The sequence below is a fragment of the Entelurus aequoreus genome, linkage group LG13 (genome assembly GCF_033978785.1).
Source record: "Entelurus aequoreus isolate RoL-2023_Sb linkage group LG13, RoL_Eaeq_v1.1, whole genome shotgun sequence".
NCBI lineage: Eukaryota > Metazoa > Chordata > Actinopteri > Syngnathiformes > Syngnathidae > Entelurus > Entelurus aequoreus.
The window spans coordinates 56629459-56648969 of NC_084743.1; the positions used below are offsets into that span (position 1 = coordinate 56629459).

Genomic DNA, 19511 nt, shown 5'->3' on the forward strand with positions numbered 1-19511 from the left:
AAGGCTGCCCTCAACTTCCCCAAACACAACAGGAGACCTTTTCTCACGCAGAACTCTGCCAACTGCTGACTGCAAGAAAATGTTATGAAACACCGCACAACCAAACACAGACCGTAAAGCCACAAAATCGTTTTACTGGAAAAGTGGGTGGAGTTCATTTCATCCTCCTTGAATTGAATTAAAGTAATTCCAACCCTTGACTTTCTTCCTTTTGTAAAATAAATTTAACAGGTCAGTTTTTATATTGATTACATTCATGACTTATTTGGTACGCTGTGACATTCTAATGCAGTGGTGCCCAAAGGGTGATACAGGGGTCCAATTTGGACCGCCGAGTCATTTTATTTGGCCCGCCAAAGGGTGACTTCCCAAATTTAAATGCATATTCATACGGACTTGTTTCAAGCACACAATCATTGATCGCGTGTCACCAGAGCTAACTAGTCGCTGGCTATTAACCATAGCGATCTACACTACCTTATATGCTGTTTATAGCGGTATGGGGCTAGACTCCTCACTCATGGCACTGCTGCACGCTTAAAATCGCTGTGATTAGCCCATGGCCGATTGACAAATCTTTACTTTGGTCCTTGGAGGCAAAACTTTTGGGCATCCCTACTGTAATGAGATGCAATATAATTGCTATTTGCAGTAGATTTGTCCAAAATGTGTTAACTAGAAAAATGTTAGTCTATTTTGGGGCTACTTATCGGGTGCTTTTGAACAAGGATCCCCTTCTAATGTAGAACAACAAATTAACATACTGCTAAATGACTATTTTGCTGACAGTTGCCAATTAAATCTGAGCACAGAAGCACTTGCATTTAAGCAAATCAGAATGTAGAATTAACTTCAATCATGTGCTGTTTAAGTCATAATATTGACATGAGAAACCTATCGACCACACATCACCATCCAGTCTAAAACCTATGCCTCAACAAATATGCTGTAAACACAGCACACCTGTTTTTCACTATTTCACATTGAATTTAGATGTCTTGAGAAATCAACAAAACATTTGTGCTATGTAAAGTTGGAGAAGAAAGAACTAAATCATTTGTATAATTTTACATTAAGTGATCTTAGTACAATACTTATGCTGTACAACAAACAAGGTTATTCAACTGGTAACCCATGGGCGAAATCTGGCCCATGAATGAGACTATACAGGCCCACGAGTCAGTTTGAAAAACTTTAAAGAGTTTTGCAACAGATTTCCATAAACGGCACAGCACTCCTGTAGAATAGAGAAGGCTATTGTTTTCCAAATTCCGTAACTCTGAAAAATTAGATACACAAAAATCAAATATCCACTGCAGAGGACGCCGGCGCTATACAAATACTATAGTGCAGTGGTTCTCCAACAAGTATATTTAATATTGTGGCCACTGTAACATTACACCCAATGCACAAACAGAACCAACAATGGCACAGTACACAGTACATATTTACAGACTTCTTTGAAGCACCACGAGATTGAGCCCTCGTACCACTAGTGGTACGTGCACCACAGTTTGAGAATAACTCCAGGCCTTAGCTTTCTGGAAATATGTCTCCTAAGACAATTGAAATAGCCATACTGTACAGTAAAAACATATCCAATTGTGAGCAAACATGCCCAAATAGTAAGGGTGCAGAAGACAATCGTTCACTTCTGAATCGCAATTTATATTTATCCTGATTCTGAATTGATTCATAATGTTCAGAAATGGATAAACAAATAAAAAAATCAAATAAGAATCAATTTATAATAAGACAATTTTAGGCCTTATCTATGCAACCAGAATAAGATTTTCTAACCTGTAATCTGTTCTGGAAAAGTTTCATTATAAAGTAAAGTACCACTGATAGTCACACACACACTAGGTATGGTGAAATTACCCTCTGCATTTGATCCATCCCCTTGTTCAACCCTCTGGGAGGCGAGGGGAGCAGGGAGCAGGGAGCAGCAGCGGTGGCCGCGCTCGGGAATCATTTTGGTGATTTAACCCCCAATCCAAACCCTTGATGCTGAGTGCTGAGCAGGGACGTAATGGGTCCCATTTTCATAGTCTTTGGTATGACTCGGCCGGGGTTTGAACTCACGACCTACCAATCTCAGGACGGACACCCTAACCACCACGCCTGTTATTATACTTATTATTATACCATTGTACTTATTAGAACAAATTATACATTGCGAGAATCAGTTTGAATCGAGAATCCTGTTGAATCGAGAACTGATTCAGAATCTAATTGTCATCTCAAGGATCGGCATGAATCGTTAGGTGAATTCTGATTCTGAATCGTAGGGTGCCCAAAGATTTACACCACTGCCCAATAGCATCCCAGATCATCTGACATCAATGAAACAATGCCACATGTGTAGACCAGTAAAAAAGTTAAATGACTCATGGCGGCTCTGTACAGAATGTCTCAATAAGGTCAAACAGCAGTGATGGTGATGATGATGAGTAAGATCCTGGCTGCGTACATCACCAGGAAGTACTTAACAGCACTTGTATTGTAAAACTTCTACATACTGTATGTATTGATTGATTGGAACTTTAATAGTAGATTGCACAGTACAGTACATATTCCGTACAATTGACCACTAAATGGTAACACCCGAATAAGTTTTTCAACTTGTTTAAGTCGGGGTCCACGTTAATCAATTCATGGTATCTGGTTCACCAAGACCCAACATGTCATTTACGTTCTGTGCATTCATTCAAAAATTTTGATTTGATACATTTATGCATAATGAAACACGCAGAAAACGAAAAAAGTCTTAATTTTGTCACTGAAGAAAAGACTTACAGCTGGTTGATTTGATTATTGGACACCACCGCGTCGTCGCTGAAGTAAGGCACCATCTTCGCCCCGCAGCATGAGCAAAAGCCGACCGCCGACGAGCTGTCGGACACCGCGCCGAGGGTCATGTCGGCGGGTGAGTGCAGCACAAACAAGCAGGGATGGGAGCCGGGGATACGGCAGGTGTTCTCCGTACGAGACGAAACTTTAGTGCGCTCACACACGCGTGGACTCCGCCATGGTAGTAAAGAGGCTACGGACCTAAACAACAGTGCGCTACTCGGTGAAAACAAAAACCAAAAAAAAGCCTGTTTTAGAAGTTTATCACACTACACTCATACTATCTAATGGCGGACAAAAAGTTGAACAAGTTGTCGTTCTAGAACCGGGACATGCTTTACAGTCATGAGACCGAGCTGGTACCGTCGCCGGCCAGTACAGTACTGAGTGAACAAATGACGGGTCAGACTCACTTCCAGTCATAGGAGGGAGAAAGCAGCTCGACACGTACTTTGTAGGTACCGTGGGAGAGCCAATGGTAAAAGAGGGCGGGACGACCAGCTGGGAGCCAATGACAGCACGACATAGGCGGGAGTAGCGGGGTAGAGCCAATGAGAGGTCGGAGGAGGAGCAACCAGCTTGGCAAAAAGCTCCAATTCTTCAAGTACACCAGCTGGGGGTCAGTTATCGGGCCAGACATTGCGCGGGCAGGTGATCTTGCTGTTTACATGCTCCTCTCTGCCTGGAAGAGTGTTTCTGTTTATTTACCCGCTCTAGTGTTTTGACTGTCAAGTCACAACATGGTTTGCTATAAATAGCAATACTATCTCAGTGCAATATACATGCACTTGGGACCCTAGTGAACAGTGTTGTTAAAGTTAAAGTACCAATGATTGTCACACACACACTAGGTGTGGCGAAATTATTCTCTGCATTTGACCCATCACCCTTATCACCCCCTGGGAGGTGAGGGGAGCAGTGGGCGCCCGGGGATTTATTTTTGGTGATTTAACCCCCAATTCCAACCCTTGATGCTGAGTGCCAAGCAGGGAGGTAATGGGTCCCATTTTTATAGTCTTTGGTATGACTCGGCCAGGGTTTGAACTCACAACCTACCGATTTCAGGGCGGTCACTAATGTTGTCCCGATACCAATATTTTGGTACCGGGACTAAAATGTATTTCGATACTTTTCGGTACTTTTCTAAATAAAGGGGACCACAACATTTTTTTAACAAAAAATCTTATGGTACATTAAACATGTTTCTTATTGCAAGTTTTTCCTTAAATAAAATAGTGAAAAGACAACTTTTCTGTTAGTAGTAAGTAGACAAACAAAGGTTCCTAATTTAGACATATGCAGTAACGTACTGTATCATTTATCATTTGATTATTTTGTCAAAATTATTAAAGACAAGTAGCGGAAAATTGATTATTAATCTACTTGTTCATTTACTGTTAATATCTGCTTACTTTCTCTTTTACCATGTTTTATCTACTCTACTGTTAAAATTTAATAATCCCTTATTATTAAAGTACCACTGATAAGTCACACACACACACTAGGTGTGGTGAAATTACCCTCTGCATTTGACCCATTTCCTTGTTCAAAGGGCAGGGGAGGGGAGCAGTGAGCAGCAGCGGTGGCCGCGCTCAGGAATCATTTTGGTGATTTAACCCCCAATTCCAACCCTTGATGCTGAGTGCCAAGCAGGGAGGTAATGGGTCCCATTTTTATAGTCTTTGGTATGACTTGGCCGGGGTTTGAACTTACGACCTACCGATCTCTGGGAAGACACTCTAACCACAAGGCCACTGAGCAGGCATTCTTCTGTTGTTTGGATGCCTTATTAGTTTTGGATGATACCACAAATTTAATGGCGCTCAGGCCACACTTTACCTTCCTTCCTCACTGGCTTTTTTTTTTTTCTTCTTCAGCGCTGACTCAGTGAATTGATGCATTTCGCCTGGGAAAAAGTGTTCTGCAGTATTTAGTACTGACGATGCTGAAAAATACATATATCGATTTATTTTTGCCGTGTTAATATCGACTTGGTATTAAAGTAACAATACTTTTGACAACCCTACTAGTGACATAAAATACAAAATGTTGAGGGGCTGGAAAGCTTTTTGTGATTTAAAACAACATTTTATCAACATGATATACTCTATGGCCGTACTCACACAAAGCCAGTACTTCTCAAATGAAACATGTCAGTCCTAGTTAGTTAAAAAATAATAGCAAATCACTGCACTTGGCCGATCATACTGTTCTAGGGCCTGTTAACAACCACTAAATGTGAAAAACATTTTTTATCTCCTTCATTTAATTGCACCACTTTCGAGAGAAGAGGCGCTCAACTTCACTTTTGAAGGTCTGGGTTTTGGTTAAGTCAAAAACGTAAACACACCTTCATCATAGACTAACGACTCTGACCCACCCCTGGGCTAAAAGAGACAGTCCTGGATATAATTCCATAAATTCAAAGAGGACAGACTTAGAAGCTGTAAAATATATAATTTTGAACAAATGTACATTTTCTTGAGCGAATAGGCTAACCTAAAATGTTACTAACATGTTAGCACTGCAGCTGACATAGTTATGCTATAGATTTGCTTCTGAGGCCCATTAATGTTAAATGAAGAGTAAATACTTGAGATTATGGTGCAGATTCCATGCCTGGTTCAGTCCCTGCTTTCTTTTCTGCCCAGGACTGAAACATGAGTCGTCCACCATAAGAGACGAGAGCGCGAGCTACCAAGCTAAAAGCCTGGGTATCAATTCAGTAACCAGCACTGCTACTAAGGTTGTCAGGGAGTGAGGTTTACCAACATACACTTGGCGCAGCCACACTGGCAAGCCTCCCTTACACCTGTCTACACCCAACACTGAAGACAGCACTTTGTAAAGTGTTCCTGGCTGCAGTTTTCCAAAGCTGAGTTTATGCTGAGGAAGATCTGTTATACGTGAAAAAAAATAAATACATTTTTGTAAATCTCTAGGTTTGTCAGGAAATGGCCAGAAAAATCCCAAGGGAAATAACAATAAACACTGTGTAATGAAAATCTTGTCCTGAGAATTCTGTTCGTATCGAGGTCCTGCAGGGTCAATTAACTGCTTGTTACAAGCTAATGTAATAGAAGCAGTTTAATCTGCATGAGCTTTTGGTTTGCCCCTGAGATGACTTGTATCTTCTCCATACCCAAATCTTGTGCTTGTGTTACATAAGGAACAAACCACATGTGAAAGAGGGCGCAAGAGTCAACCACACTAGGCTGACTGATGCAGTGGAATGTGACTCAATTAGAGATGATCATGAACTCGTCTTGTCAAGGAGGTCTTGGTAGGGGAATTAACTTTCAAATTAAGCCAGAACACATGGTTTAAACTAACTGGCTCAATTAAAAAAAAAAGGTTGTTTAACATTATTTTATTAGCTCATAAAAATGTTGTTTATCTTGCAACAACGAAGACATCTTTAACACAATACAACCTGTCAACAATTTGAAACAGCGTAAAAACAACCACCTCATATTTTCACCAGCATGTGGTCCGACTGTTGGACTAATTTTAAAAAGTTTGTTGTTTCTAACAGACTGTGTAAAATTGAAGAATAATTGCTTCCTAGAGCAGCTTGATTCTGTCTCAACTAGTTTAATTATTCCATCATATGACTATTATTTTTCTCCCTTTATTGGATTAAATATATTGTGTCAAATGCTAGTCTCTATGTTAGAATAGCTACTTGTAATGTAGTAATATAAATAATTAGTTTAATTGAACTGAATCATTTTATTTTTGCATGAATTGACTTTTACTTAAATTGGATAAAACAAAACACATCACATAGTGCCATGCACGCAAGCCTCATCTGTTTCCACTCACCCAACAATCCTTTTGGCTTACACACTTTTTACTCAATTGTGTAATCCAGGTCTCAACGTGAATGTTATGTCATCTCTCTGAAATGGATAATTGTTTATGAGAATTGAGCATTTTAAGCATTAGTTCTGCTTGACTTTGTTATGAAATGTTAAAAACAACTGTGGCCTTTGGAAGCCATGCATTTTCTTACACATTCACAGAGCATGTAATAGATTATTTATTCATTCAGTCAATGCAAAAATCAGACTAAGTCTAGTAACGGTTTCTTATAGAAACAAAGAAGCCCTAAACCTCCTTCCTGAGAGCTCTCACCATTTAAAATATAGAATAAATCAGGAAAAGCATAACTAATACAAACAGATACTATAATCTATTAAACACTGTTTCTATTGTACCTATATTACTTAAAGTGTTTGCAAAATGTCAACCTTGATAAGTCATGAGGAATGTGGATATTGAAACCTGGACTGGACATGTGTCCTGCTCAGCGCCAAACTGATTACATCACAAACACACCAACACCTGCACTGCTGCCGTCACACTACACTCAACCTTGTCTCACCTTCCTATGAACAACTGTTGCATCACAATGAAGGTTCGCTTTCTCATGCTCGCACACAGCTGCTCTGATGCTTTAGTCATGAGGTTCCGTTTAGCGTGGTCAAATGAACTGGCCTTTTGGTGGGAACCTGGATTGCGGGCTGGTAACAAGAGAGGGCGGTTGTTTTGATGTTGTGATGCTGAACTGTGGAAAATTTATACAACAGGAATCTGAGAAAAAGGAACAGACAAAAGGAGATCAAAGAGCTGAAGCTGGAGCCTAAAATTCTTAAGCCCCTTTTCCACCTCAGGACCTTTACCATAGAAACAGGAACAGGTTCACAATTCGGTTACTGATAATTTTTCAGGGCCAAAATAAAGTCTTTGGTGCAGCTCATCAAAAAAGTACCCAGTAAACTTTTGATGGCATTTGCAATGCTGAACATATCAGATTGGGTGACTACTGTACATTGAGGGTTTTATTTCACTGCCTTGGTATAGTCCAATCATGAGCATTGCTTCTGTGTTGTTGTCAGCCTGATTGACATGAATATTCCGGGGACATTGCTGCTGTGCAAATGTAAGACACAATGGACCAAAGGTACCTTTTTAGTTGCAATGACCACAAATAATGCCCCCAGGACTTTATGGGCCTTGTTCTCAGATTGTGCTGCCTTAAATGCCTGGTTTCTAAGGAGCTTTCTCAAAAAAATGAAATAGAAGCTGCTGTGTTTATTGGTGTTTGTTGCCATAAAATTGTGATCACAGCATCTTTTGCTAAAGATTACTAAACAAAGCAAACATTTAATAATCGCATGAGACATACTTGAGAAATGACACTTGCTACGGTGAAGTACGTCCCTGCTCTATTTTATGTATTATCCCTTGAAAACATATACTGTAATAAAACTTTTATTATTGACTGTCTATGCACATACACCTATAAAAGACATTGTCAATATGTTATTGCCCCAACGTTCTTGGCTGTCTGTGTGAAACAGCCTGCCTTTTTGCCTGCTGTTGACGTTTGTGTTTGAGAAGCTACTTAGGGACAAATTTGATTGGTGATAACAAGGACAATTGCCCCACATTTTTCGGGAGGCTGCGGTGATTGGGGAAAATTTCAACACAGCACATAATTTGCAGGCATTTTTTGAATTCGCAAGAATTGGTGCGATCATAACATTGTAAAATTCTGGGCGTTTTTACAATTACGAATAACATATGTTTCTAAACATTTGGTGAAAAAGGGGGTTTAAATTTGCTGCTTATCATGAATTAGGTATTTTTGGTCAACGTGAATCAATCTGTAAGAACTTAATTTAAAGCAGCACTAAGTAAGTAACCAACCTTTATAAAATATTCTCATAACTTTTGGGATGATAAATCGACCTACAAATAGTTTAATGATACCTCTGTCATGGCCTAAGGGGGTCTTATCGCTTTCAATGGCACTTAGCAACTTTGAGGAGGGTGGCAGGAACCCTGCCACAAAAAAAAATACAAATGTGCTGACTTGCTTTACGGCATATGTCACTTCCCCTTTTCCTATTTGTTAAAAAAACGAAAGTCGATACGAACGCCCACGTGCCGCCAAAAAACTAAAAGAAGAAGAATGCCTTCGTGCAATTACTGCTATCATGGCAAAAGCTACAAAACAACCAAAGAAACAAAAAGTTTTGTCTGAGGAGGCAAAAAGAAAAAGGGAGGCTATAACCCAGATAAAAGAACAATTAAGGATCAAATTTGGCTCGGCTTTCACTCGCTGGCGTGAGCTCAAAGATGAGGAAGGATTTTCGGCCGATGCCGCCTTAGCTCTGTTTCTGCTAAACTTGTAAGGGACTTTCGATGCTTAATTAAAAATTATAAGGTCAATGTTAGCTATTGGAAATTTGCGTGGTAGCAATAAATGGCCACCAGCGTGATAGTTTGCAGTTCTACACTGACACGACCAGCCACGCAACAAACTCAAAAGTACTGTATAAAAAAAAACAATGCGATAACTGCAAACTGCAAATATAAAGTTTGAGTAAAATATTTAGGTTTCTATTGTGGAAACATCAGTAATACTGAATCATTGTGGTATTATTGTGTCAGTTTGATGCTATATGCGCTAGTCCTCAAGGAAATGTGGTCTTCCTCCGAGCAAAACACTACCGTTTTGGTCCACTGGCGCCTCAATCAACCTAAACTGAAAGTTCTTAAGTGGGGCTTTATGTAATGGAGGGTCATAAGTTTGAAATCCACTATGAATTAAAATATGAGCCCACCAGCACACCTGGGTCAATAATCAATAAATCAAACGATAAATGAAAATTAACTTGCTAATTTTTCCATGTCCGCGTGTGTTTGTTTTCTTTGTCTGGTGCTTCCAAACAGGGCGCAAGAGGGTTCACTCTGTGCATCACTCTCAGCACCCGAGCGCATTTGTTCAAAAGCAGAATTAAATGAACGGCGTGAACCCTCTCCTCAGTCATCCACTCTTTGTCTCTGTTGGTAGAGGCAGGGCCGCGAGCTTACTTCTTTTACAGGAAGCACAAACAGCCTTGCTAGTGGGTCGTGAGAAGCACTGCAAGGTAACAAAATGTAGAAGGAACAAAAGATGATTGCAAAACCAAATGTGCCGGGGTGGGAATATTTCGACTTCAAACAGAATGAGCAAGATGAGACCATCATCACGAACTAACAAGCTTAGTTTTCTGGAAAGTGATGGCAAAAAAAAAAAGACAAAAAGACACACAACCTGACCAATCACTTTTAACAGTGAAAAAACTGCTCTTCATGATATTCAGTATTTATTCAAGTGCAACTTTTGCAAACGGAAATTGAGAGTCCATTTTATTAGTTGTTGTTTGTTTACTTATGTCGGATAATTAAAAGTTACTGACTCCTCAATTACAATGGTAAAACATACTAATGATGAATAAAAGCTGATTGCATTTGAAAGGGTACTTACATTATTATCGTTATATATTGTACATTCTTTAGTGCTTAATTTGGTGCTGATACTAATATCCTTTACCAGCAATAATTTGTGGGACAATCTAGCGTCCTCCAAAAGGTATCATTCCAGGCCTAGCACCTCGGTTTGTACAATACATTATTCAGAATGACAAGGCTCTGTGTGTATGTGTATGTAGTTACCAATATTATACAAGGACGACTGCATGTTAAACAGAATGCAGGTGTGATGAGTCTAAACATCTCTACTCTGGGTGTGTGCGAATATTTGCTCAACTGGCAGACTTACAAAAGCAGGAGTTGCTACTGTAACTTGCTGTGTTTGTTTGCATCAACGTAACTTATAACTTTGATCCTGGATGACCATCAACAGGCCTTTGAAAGATCGAATTTCGGAAAGTACTTATTTTATCTACAATCTGCACAGGAAATTAAAACAGACTGAGAAAAGTACTTCTTCCTTTTGTTACTTATCCAAGCAAACAGTCTATATTATTGTGGATCAAAAAAAGATGACACACCCAAATTTGTTAAATACATTTTTTCATCAAGTGCTTTAGTTCCACAACATGTTGTGGAACTAAAACGCAATCGCAAAATGTTTATGGAAGTATGATAATTAGAGTTCTGGAGATATATGCTAAACTCTGTGGTGTGTAGAAAAAAAGTTTTATAGTGACAGGGACAATGTCATTGTGTTTGCTTGCTCAAAGGCACCTTTTCGTGCTTAGAAAATCAAATCAATCCCCCTTCAGAAATTGGTCTGATCGAACCAGGTCCCAACAACCCTTGATCCCACTCAATAAATACATTAGCAAACTTTGGAATATGCAAAAGGAGGCAGAGCTAGTCTGTTTGGCTCACTTTTCATTTTTCGCTTCTCTTGAGTGGGGAACAAAAACCTTGCAGGTCGGGGTTTTGAAACAGATGTATCGTTCTTGTGACAGCTGTGCCACGTCACATGATATCCCTGCAATGGGACAGCCCCCTTGTCCTAAAACAAACATTCATCAGTTTTGCCAGTTGACCAATTGCCTAAATAACTGACAAAATACCATCACATTTTTTATATTTTAGTTAAATGGCATTATACCTTAATGGCATGTGGAGCGTAGATAAGAGTAGCATTTAAAGATCGTGAATGGACAAAATATACAAAGAAGTATAACATCCACTATTTGTTTTACTGGCCACATTTTTTTTTTACCTCTAGTTGGATCCATATGCAGGGTGGGGAGCACAAAGTTAATTGGACCACGGCTCTTATGTAATACACGTTAGCGGTCACTCAAGCAGGCCCCCTGACTGCACCTCATGTTAGTGTGTAGCAATGCTGGACAAATGGTGAGATATGAACCAAATAGTGAAAGAGGACAATAATGACACTGTTGGGAATATATACAATGTGCATGTGAGTAGGTATAATTTCACCAGCTGCTGTTCTGATGTATTACCTAACATAACGTGAAACATAAGTGTATAAGGGACTGGGGCGGGATTAAAGGTGCATACGCGTGATGTCACCATGTTTCGGAAATGTGTGCGTATGTGTGTTTGGCACATTTCTTTCTAGCATAACTGACCTTGGAATCAACTTCTTCTGTGCAGTAAACACAGAGCAAATAGCACAACAATAATTTGTTTAATTTGAAATGCAATTAATGTCTCTGCAACATCTTTCTTTCTTAATTAGATACAGAATGTGAGACATTCGTAATTAGTCACGCGGAAATTGCCTGTCAGTTTCCAGCAGATTGTGACTGTTTCATGTTTAAAAACAATATTCACAGTAGATGTGTGTATTGATTTTTGGTGAGCTGGATATAGTTTATTTGCAAAACAAGTTCAAGGAATGGGAGGAAAAATAAGTTTATGCTCTGTTTCTCAACAGAGAGACAGTTAAGATGTTCCATGCTGTGACCAACTAGCTTCAACTGTTCAGAATGACCTCACAAATATAATGGCTTTGTTTAAGTTTGTGCAGTGTAATAACAAGCCCAGTGTGTGAATGAGCGGAGGGTTGAATACGTTGACCGCCCCACCCAAATGACTGCACACCACTAAAAGGCCAATAGGTTTTAGTTTTTTTTCAGTTCTGTTTCTTTTTGCATTGCACAAAAACAACATTAAGTTAATATGATCGTTAAGTATCAAGGTTTCTTGGCCACACAAAACATCCACAGTGAAAATGTACATTAATTCCAACAACTGTAGACATATTTTAGAGAACAAAATCAACACAATGGCTCATTCGGTGGGCTCGCGTGCATTAACCGGTACATAATATTTACATAACCTGACATTTTACCAGGCAGTGGACTTGTGAGGCTCATGAGGGTATGAGCGGGTCCAAAATATGCATGAATGAAATCTGAGAGGGAACCTCTACCAAAGTTCACGCTGGAGTGTGAGGCAGAATACAGACATGACGCAGACGAAATTTATGTAATATGTTTGGGATCACTGACAAAATGCCTTTGTTGTTTTAAAAGTGTGTTAGATATCTACAGCCTCCTAGAAGGATAGCAATTCAAAAGCAAAAATATTTTTTTTTTAGTCATATCTGAAAAAAAATTCTTATTAGAAACTAATCTGTAGTTAGTAGATTTGGTAGCTCAAACCGACCTTTGACCTCAGTTACAACAATCATCATGCATCTGCTACAAGCCAAAATCATCAGGATTAAGGTTTTGATGATGAGCTACAGTATTGATATCAGTGTTGGTGGGTTATGTCGGGCCACAAAACGTAAGCAAAAAAAAGAAAAAGAAAATAAATACACTTGAAAATTTTGGGCTGTCTAAATTAATAATACCTGAGATTTATATAGCGCTTTTCTAAGTACCCAAAGTCGCTTTACATGTTAAAAACCCATCATTCATTCACACCTGGTGGTGGTAAGCTATTTTCGTAGCCACAGCTGCCCTGGGGTAGACTGACGGAAGCGTGGCTGCCAATTTGCGCCTACGGCCCCTCCGACCACCACCTATCATTCATTCAACATTCATTCACCGGTGTGAGTGGCACCGGGGGCAAGGGTGAAGTGTCCTGCCCAAGGACACAACGGCATGGTAAGAGGCGGGGAGCGAACCTGCAGCCCTCAGGTTTCTGACACGGGCGCTCTACCCACTACGCCATGCCGCCCCATTAACGCGATAAGGCGTTAACTGTAAGTTTCATGAATGGCACAAATTTTTAAAACGGCCGATTAACGCACACTCCTTTTTGACCCTTGGGTCGTGCCGTTGCGGGGGTAACCTGGCTGCATTTTACTTGTTACTGAGGAGCCACAACTTTAAGCGAGCAGAAATAGACAAAGAAAAGGACACCTTATGGAAATATCAGGTTTAAAACAACAGCAAGTTGTTCTCCTGACAAGAAAGTTCTATTTTTCGCCGTGGGACGACATCACTGCAGCAAATGCCTGCTTTTCAGAGGCGGTCGGTGCTTCACTTCTGTGTTTCGATTACCGTTAGGTGCTGTGATAACATAACATTTAAACTGTTAATGTGACTGCTTTAGTAAGTAGGATAGCTTAAAAGCTCAACAGAAATAAAAGACTGTAGGCAGGAAGTCGAAAGGAAACTTTTTTTTATTGCAAACAGTCGATGCGACATGAAATCCTGTCAAGACACTTTCTCAAACCAATCACACACTTTTCCGGCTTAAAAATAAAAGTGCTACGCTAGACATCCGGTTTAACTACATTAACAAAGTAAAACTGTCTTACATTACGATCATGCTTTGTCAAATACGTTTTGTAATGTTATTCTGTGATACATTTCCAGTAGTCTTATCAAACTTACAAAGCACCCACTCTCTGTCTCACCGCCTCTCTCTCAGCTAGCTAGCTGCTAAGCTAACGAAGCTAAGCTTTTCCCGGTCCAAAGCAACTGTGCTCCGAAGGCGTCTGCTCTGTCTCGCTGGTGCTATTCTTCGCCTACTGCTCTGAAGACAGCAAGAACTCGACTCGGTGAAAGAAACAACGCGAGTATGGCTCCCTGCTCTTCGTGCACTGTTCTCATGGATTGGTTGGCCCTACAAGAGGACCGTGTCCGCCAGTTAGAGCAGAATAATTTTGTAACTTTAGACGCCGCGGACACGTTTGCTAGCATCAGCTGTAGCGAGCTGACGAGCCCAGCTTGTAGCCGTCTTAATCGGCATACAAGCCATGGTGAACTGGTTGAGACGCATAATAGATTTAGCCCTTTAGTTAGTCCTACACCCCAGTCTACCGGACACCACACTTTAGTCATAGGGGACACCATCACCCGGAACATACAGTTTAGTAAACCAGCCATAATTAAGTGTATTCCCGGGGCCAGAGCACCCGACATTGAAGCTAGTTTTAGGGAGCTGCCTTTGTGGGCCCCCGCTGCTTGTTGAGAAGAGCGACACATACTTTCATGTTAACAGTCTCTAATAGTGATTTATATCTTTCCCCATTTGAACCAATACGGTACCAATTCCCGGCATCTAGCACTCAACACTAACTGTTTGATTGGAACGGGTGGTTTTGATTACCAAATTTAGCAGGTGTTACAATCGCCACGCAAAAACAAAGACTGGTAGCATGTCGATGACATATCCTGTGTAAATTAACACTGAGCTCACGCATTAGAAAAATAGCATCTTGATTTTGACACATTCTATCAATTTGCTTTGTTGGTATTAAAAAGTGCAACATTACTTACAGTCCATGTGTTAAACGGAAGGCCTGAGCGCAATTTGCTTTGTTGGTATTAAAAAGTGCAACATTACTTACAGTCCATGTGTTAAACGGAAGGCCTGAGCGCCTGATCTGGATATACAATGCGTCAATAAAGTACTTTATCTTTTTGACAGAAAAAATACATGTACTGCATGCATTTGCATATCTTTTAAACTTTTATTTTATCTAACAATGCAACAAATATATTATCAAACATTTTTTTCCTTTAAAATAAACCAAAAAAATACAATTGAATATCTGCTTGACTTATGATTTAAAAGCAAGTTATTAATTATTATTAATTGCACATTGTTAAAAAATGAAAATAGATATTTTGATAAAAATTAAACTGCCAGTGCCCTCGCCAGAATCTTACTGTAATAAAAAAATGTGGTACCGTTTTTTCCTTTCCAGTAATACACAGTAAAAACAACTATCATAGATTTTATGGTCAAAAAGCTGACAGCTGAGATGCCAGAATGTTGTTATAAAAAATGTTACGGAAAAAAATGGTGGTTCTGTATTCTATTCACAGTAACATACCATAAAAACCACAACCGTATATTTTACAGTAAAATTCTGGCTATTGAACTACCCTAAAAAACAGTGTTAAGGTTTTTCCATTTACAATAATACACTGCACAAATCACCATAAATTATACAATGAAGATCTGGCAACTGGGCTGCCAGGTTTTTACTGTAAAATCAACATATATTTTAATGCACAGACAACTGAGTAATATTATCATGAGGCAAATCCTTATACATTAATATATATATATATATATATATATATATATATATATATATATATATATATTAATATATATATATATATATATATATACATACATACATTAATATATATATATATATATACATACATTAATATATATATATATATATATATATATATATATATATATATATATATATATATATATATATATATATATATATATATATATATATATATATATATATATATATATATATATATATTTGTTACAAGCGGCCGTCTGAGGACAGCCATAATTGCTATGTGGCCTTCAATGAAAAGAAGTTTGACACCCCTGACCTAGAAGCAGTCCGCTACAAATACGCCTGTTAGCCCTCCAAGTACTTGAGCTGATGCAGCGCCTGCAACTGGATGTGACCTCATGTGTAACAAAAGTATTGAAATCAGTAGCCCGTACCCAAAAACGTAACGAAGGGTGTCTGTATACTCGCAAGCTGGCAACACTGATCCTTTCTGTTATGTCTTCTTATTCTATGGAAGACGACATGCCTATGAATGTGTGTTAAGAAACAGTGTTACAATGCCATCTATTATACTGAGTTGTAACGACTAGCTACAATCACAGACAATCATATGATAATGTATTTATGAGCGAGCCTGGGCAAACAGGTAGCGCCAAATCTATTTGTGGCAATCTAAATCAATTAGCGGATGTATGAGCAACACTAAATACACACATTATACAGTTCAAGTTTAAGATAGTGTGACAAGATTACACTGACAAGTAGGTTTTATGCCATCTTTGAGTTTCATTCTTTTTTTGGCACAACAATGAACTACGTACACAGTCAATAACAGACATACAAACTATAATATATGCGTGCTGCGTTTCATGGCTGTGTGCTGCTATTCCCATAGACACAAAATGTACACAATGTGAGCTTCAAGAACCATTGTGTACAATGGAGACAATTCAACAGTTGCCCATCTGACGCAAAACATGCAGCCTTTATGTTTGAGTTTCTCCCACCTATTGTCTGCTCATAATCTGTTCAGGCTTGTGTCTCAGCTCTGTTACTCAACAGCAAAACCGAACCAAGTGAATCATGACTTCCTTCCTGATACAGTACATGCATGCAGATACAAACCTAAAAAAAAAAAAGTTCTACTCTACCATCATGCACATCAAGCCCCAGCCTACGGCATCAGGATCAGACATTGACGACAATATTCACAAAGACATAATTTATCTATTCTGAGACTTAATCTCCTAAAAAAAAAAAAAAAAAAAAAACTGCTGTGTTAAACAGACATTAAAACCAGTCATGGTGTACACTAGTGTCATGCGATATTACAATATATATTGCAGTACGACATAAAAATGTCCATCCTACACTAAAACTCTTATTGTTTATACCAGTGTTCCTTAACCATAGGGCCAGGGACAGGTTGTGAGCACCCCCTAGTGGGCCGCCAAAAAATGTGTTTCTCAGCGATGTTCCGCAGGAGCCGCAGGGGTACTCAGTTGTAGTACACTGTTTCACTACTTGTGGCAGTAATGACCATATCAAACAAACAGAAGCAGTCTGGAGCTCATCAAGAAGTTTCATAAGTGCAAAAACTATGACTAAATTTCTGAAGCTGTATTTTCATTTGCACTTTAATTTTATTTACAGTTTATTTAAAGGACATATATATAATTAAGGCAGCACGGTGGCAGAGGGGTTAGTGCGTCTGCCTCACAATACGAAGGTCCTGAGTAGTCCTGAGTTCAATCCCGGGCTCGGGATCTTTCTGTGTGGAGTTTGCATGTTCTCCCCGTGACTGTGTGGGTTCCCTCTGGGTACTCCGGCTTCCTCCCACCTCCAAAGACATGCACCTGGGGATAGGTTGATTGGCAACACTAAATTGGCCCTATTGTGTGAATGTTGTCTGTCTATCTGTGTTGGCCCTGCGATGAGGTGGCGACTTGTCCAGGGTGTACCCCGCCTTCCGCCCGATTGTAGCTGAGATAGGCTCCAGCGCCCCCCGCGACCCCAAAGGGAATAAGCGGTAGGAAATGGATGGATGGATGGATATATAATTAATTTAGTTTATTTATTTTAGCACAACACTGTATATAAATATATTTGTTGGCAATTATTTATGAGTCCCTTCTTATGCAGTATATTTGGTTAGTACTTATTTTTCTAATCAGCCTGATCTAAGCCTTACGGTTTATGTGTTAAATAAATAATCGTTGTGATTAACACACAATTTCATATAATTTAACAAGGTTGTAAACTGCTTATGTACAGTAGGATAGATATAATTATTTAATATTATTAAGATCAAGAACAATATTACTAATTTAGTGTTAATATTTGAGTGGGGCCCTGAGGCCAAAAAGGTTAAGAACCCCTGGTTCATGCCATAACGTAAACGTCTGGGCTGCGGATAATGGAACTGCAGTAACACTGCTACTTTGTGGGAGCATTTTGACGTCGCTTGAAAGAACTTTGCAGCGAGAGCCAGTGGGAACATGGATTTCAACATTGTAGCAGAACGGAAAGCACAATCGAAGCTAAGCTAACAAAGTTCGAAGAGGACTTGGTGCTAAAAAAAGGGGTGAGTAACTCCTTCGTTTGGATTAAAAAAAACAGACACTGGCCAAAAAACGATGGGCTAATCTGCAAAACATGCCACTAACGAGTCGCTGCTATCAATTGGAATACGTCTATTCTTTTCTATTACTTAAAAACTCGCCCACGGCATGATACAGATACAGTTTTAAAATGTTACAAAACTACAATGCATTTAAAAGAAAAACACACCATACAAGCTTAACAGAATAGTCCAAAGGCACCGTTTATGACAAGCAGACCCGCATACATCGATAAATATAGTAGTCAAAAGAAAGGGCTGGTACTAAAAATATTTGTTATATGTCTCATTTTTAAAAATGTCTACAAATGGCGTGCAACCTCTTTTCAGCAAACCAAAGCAATAACTCTGGGCATGTGTTTTGATTTTTTTTTTTAAATTTAGGACACATTTCAAAAGATGGACTGCCGTCACAAAAGACGTCATGCTTGATGTCGACATTTCTTGCGAGACTTCTTCATTCTCTGCTGGCTTATGTGACACAGAGTGTTAATTATGGGAAAAACTTTACAAGTAGTACAAGTGGCCTAGTGGTTAGAGTGTCCGCCCTGAGATCGGTAGGTTGTGAGTTCAAACCTCGGCCGAGTCATACCAAAGACTATAAAAATGGGACCCATTACCTCTCTGCTTGGCACTCAGCATTAAGGGTTGGAATTGGGGGTTAAATCACCAAAAATGATTCCCGGGCGCGGCCACTGCTGCTGCCCACTGGTCCCCTCACCTCCCAGGGGGTGATCAAGGGTGATGGGTCAAATGCAGAGAATAATTTCGCCACACCTAGTGTGTGTGTGACAATCATTAATACTTTAACTTTACTTAAATAATAATACACATTGGGAAATGTAAAAAAAAATTAAATAATAATAATTTTAAAACTTTTAGTAATCGAAACAAAAAGAGATAAACATATTTAAACACCAAAAATGGTTCAATGTTTTTTCTTTTCAATAATCTCTAAACTCAACAAAAAAGTAAGGCATTTAATTTACGCGTTCACGTAACCGCGATCGGAGTCACATAAATGCCTAATAAAACAGAAATCCACTGATAAACGCAAAATAATATCAGAGAAATTTACATAAATGAACCGGTAAGGAAAATGTGGTCATTGTGAGGAGAAGAAACATTTGTTTGGGAAAATAATGTGTCCGGTAGCGCTCAATTATACCCGACACACTTAACAGCCCCATCCTGGACTAAACAATGTTGAGGCTGTCCCTTGAAAAGGCACCTAAACTA

The 19511-nt window shown here is 39.2% G+C and overlaps 1 protein-coding gene across 2 annotated transcripts in view; it reads right to left on the bottom strand.

Annotated features, from left to right (window-relative positions):
* ssh2a (slingshot protein phosphatase 2a) overlaps positions 1–19511 on the bottom strand; it is a 71241-nt gene that overhangs the window by 43540 nt on the left and 8190 nt on the right. The window contains exon 1 of one of the 2 annotated variants that reach the window (XM_062068066.1): positions 2800–3285. The exons of the other annotated variant lie outside the window; for it this stretch is intronic. Within the exon in view, the coding sequence (XP_061924050.1) occupies positions 2800–2921 (122 nt within the window). The 5' untranslated portion in view covers positions 2922–3285. Of the gene's footprint in view, positions 1–2799; positions 3286–19511 lie in introns of those variants that run through there. 2 annotated transcript variants of the gene reach the window in all.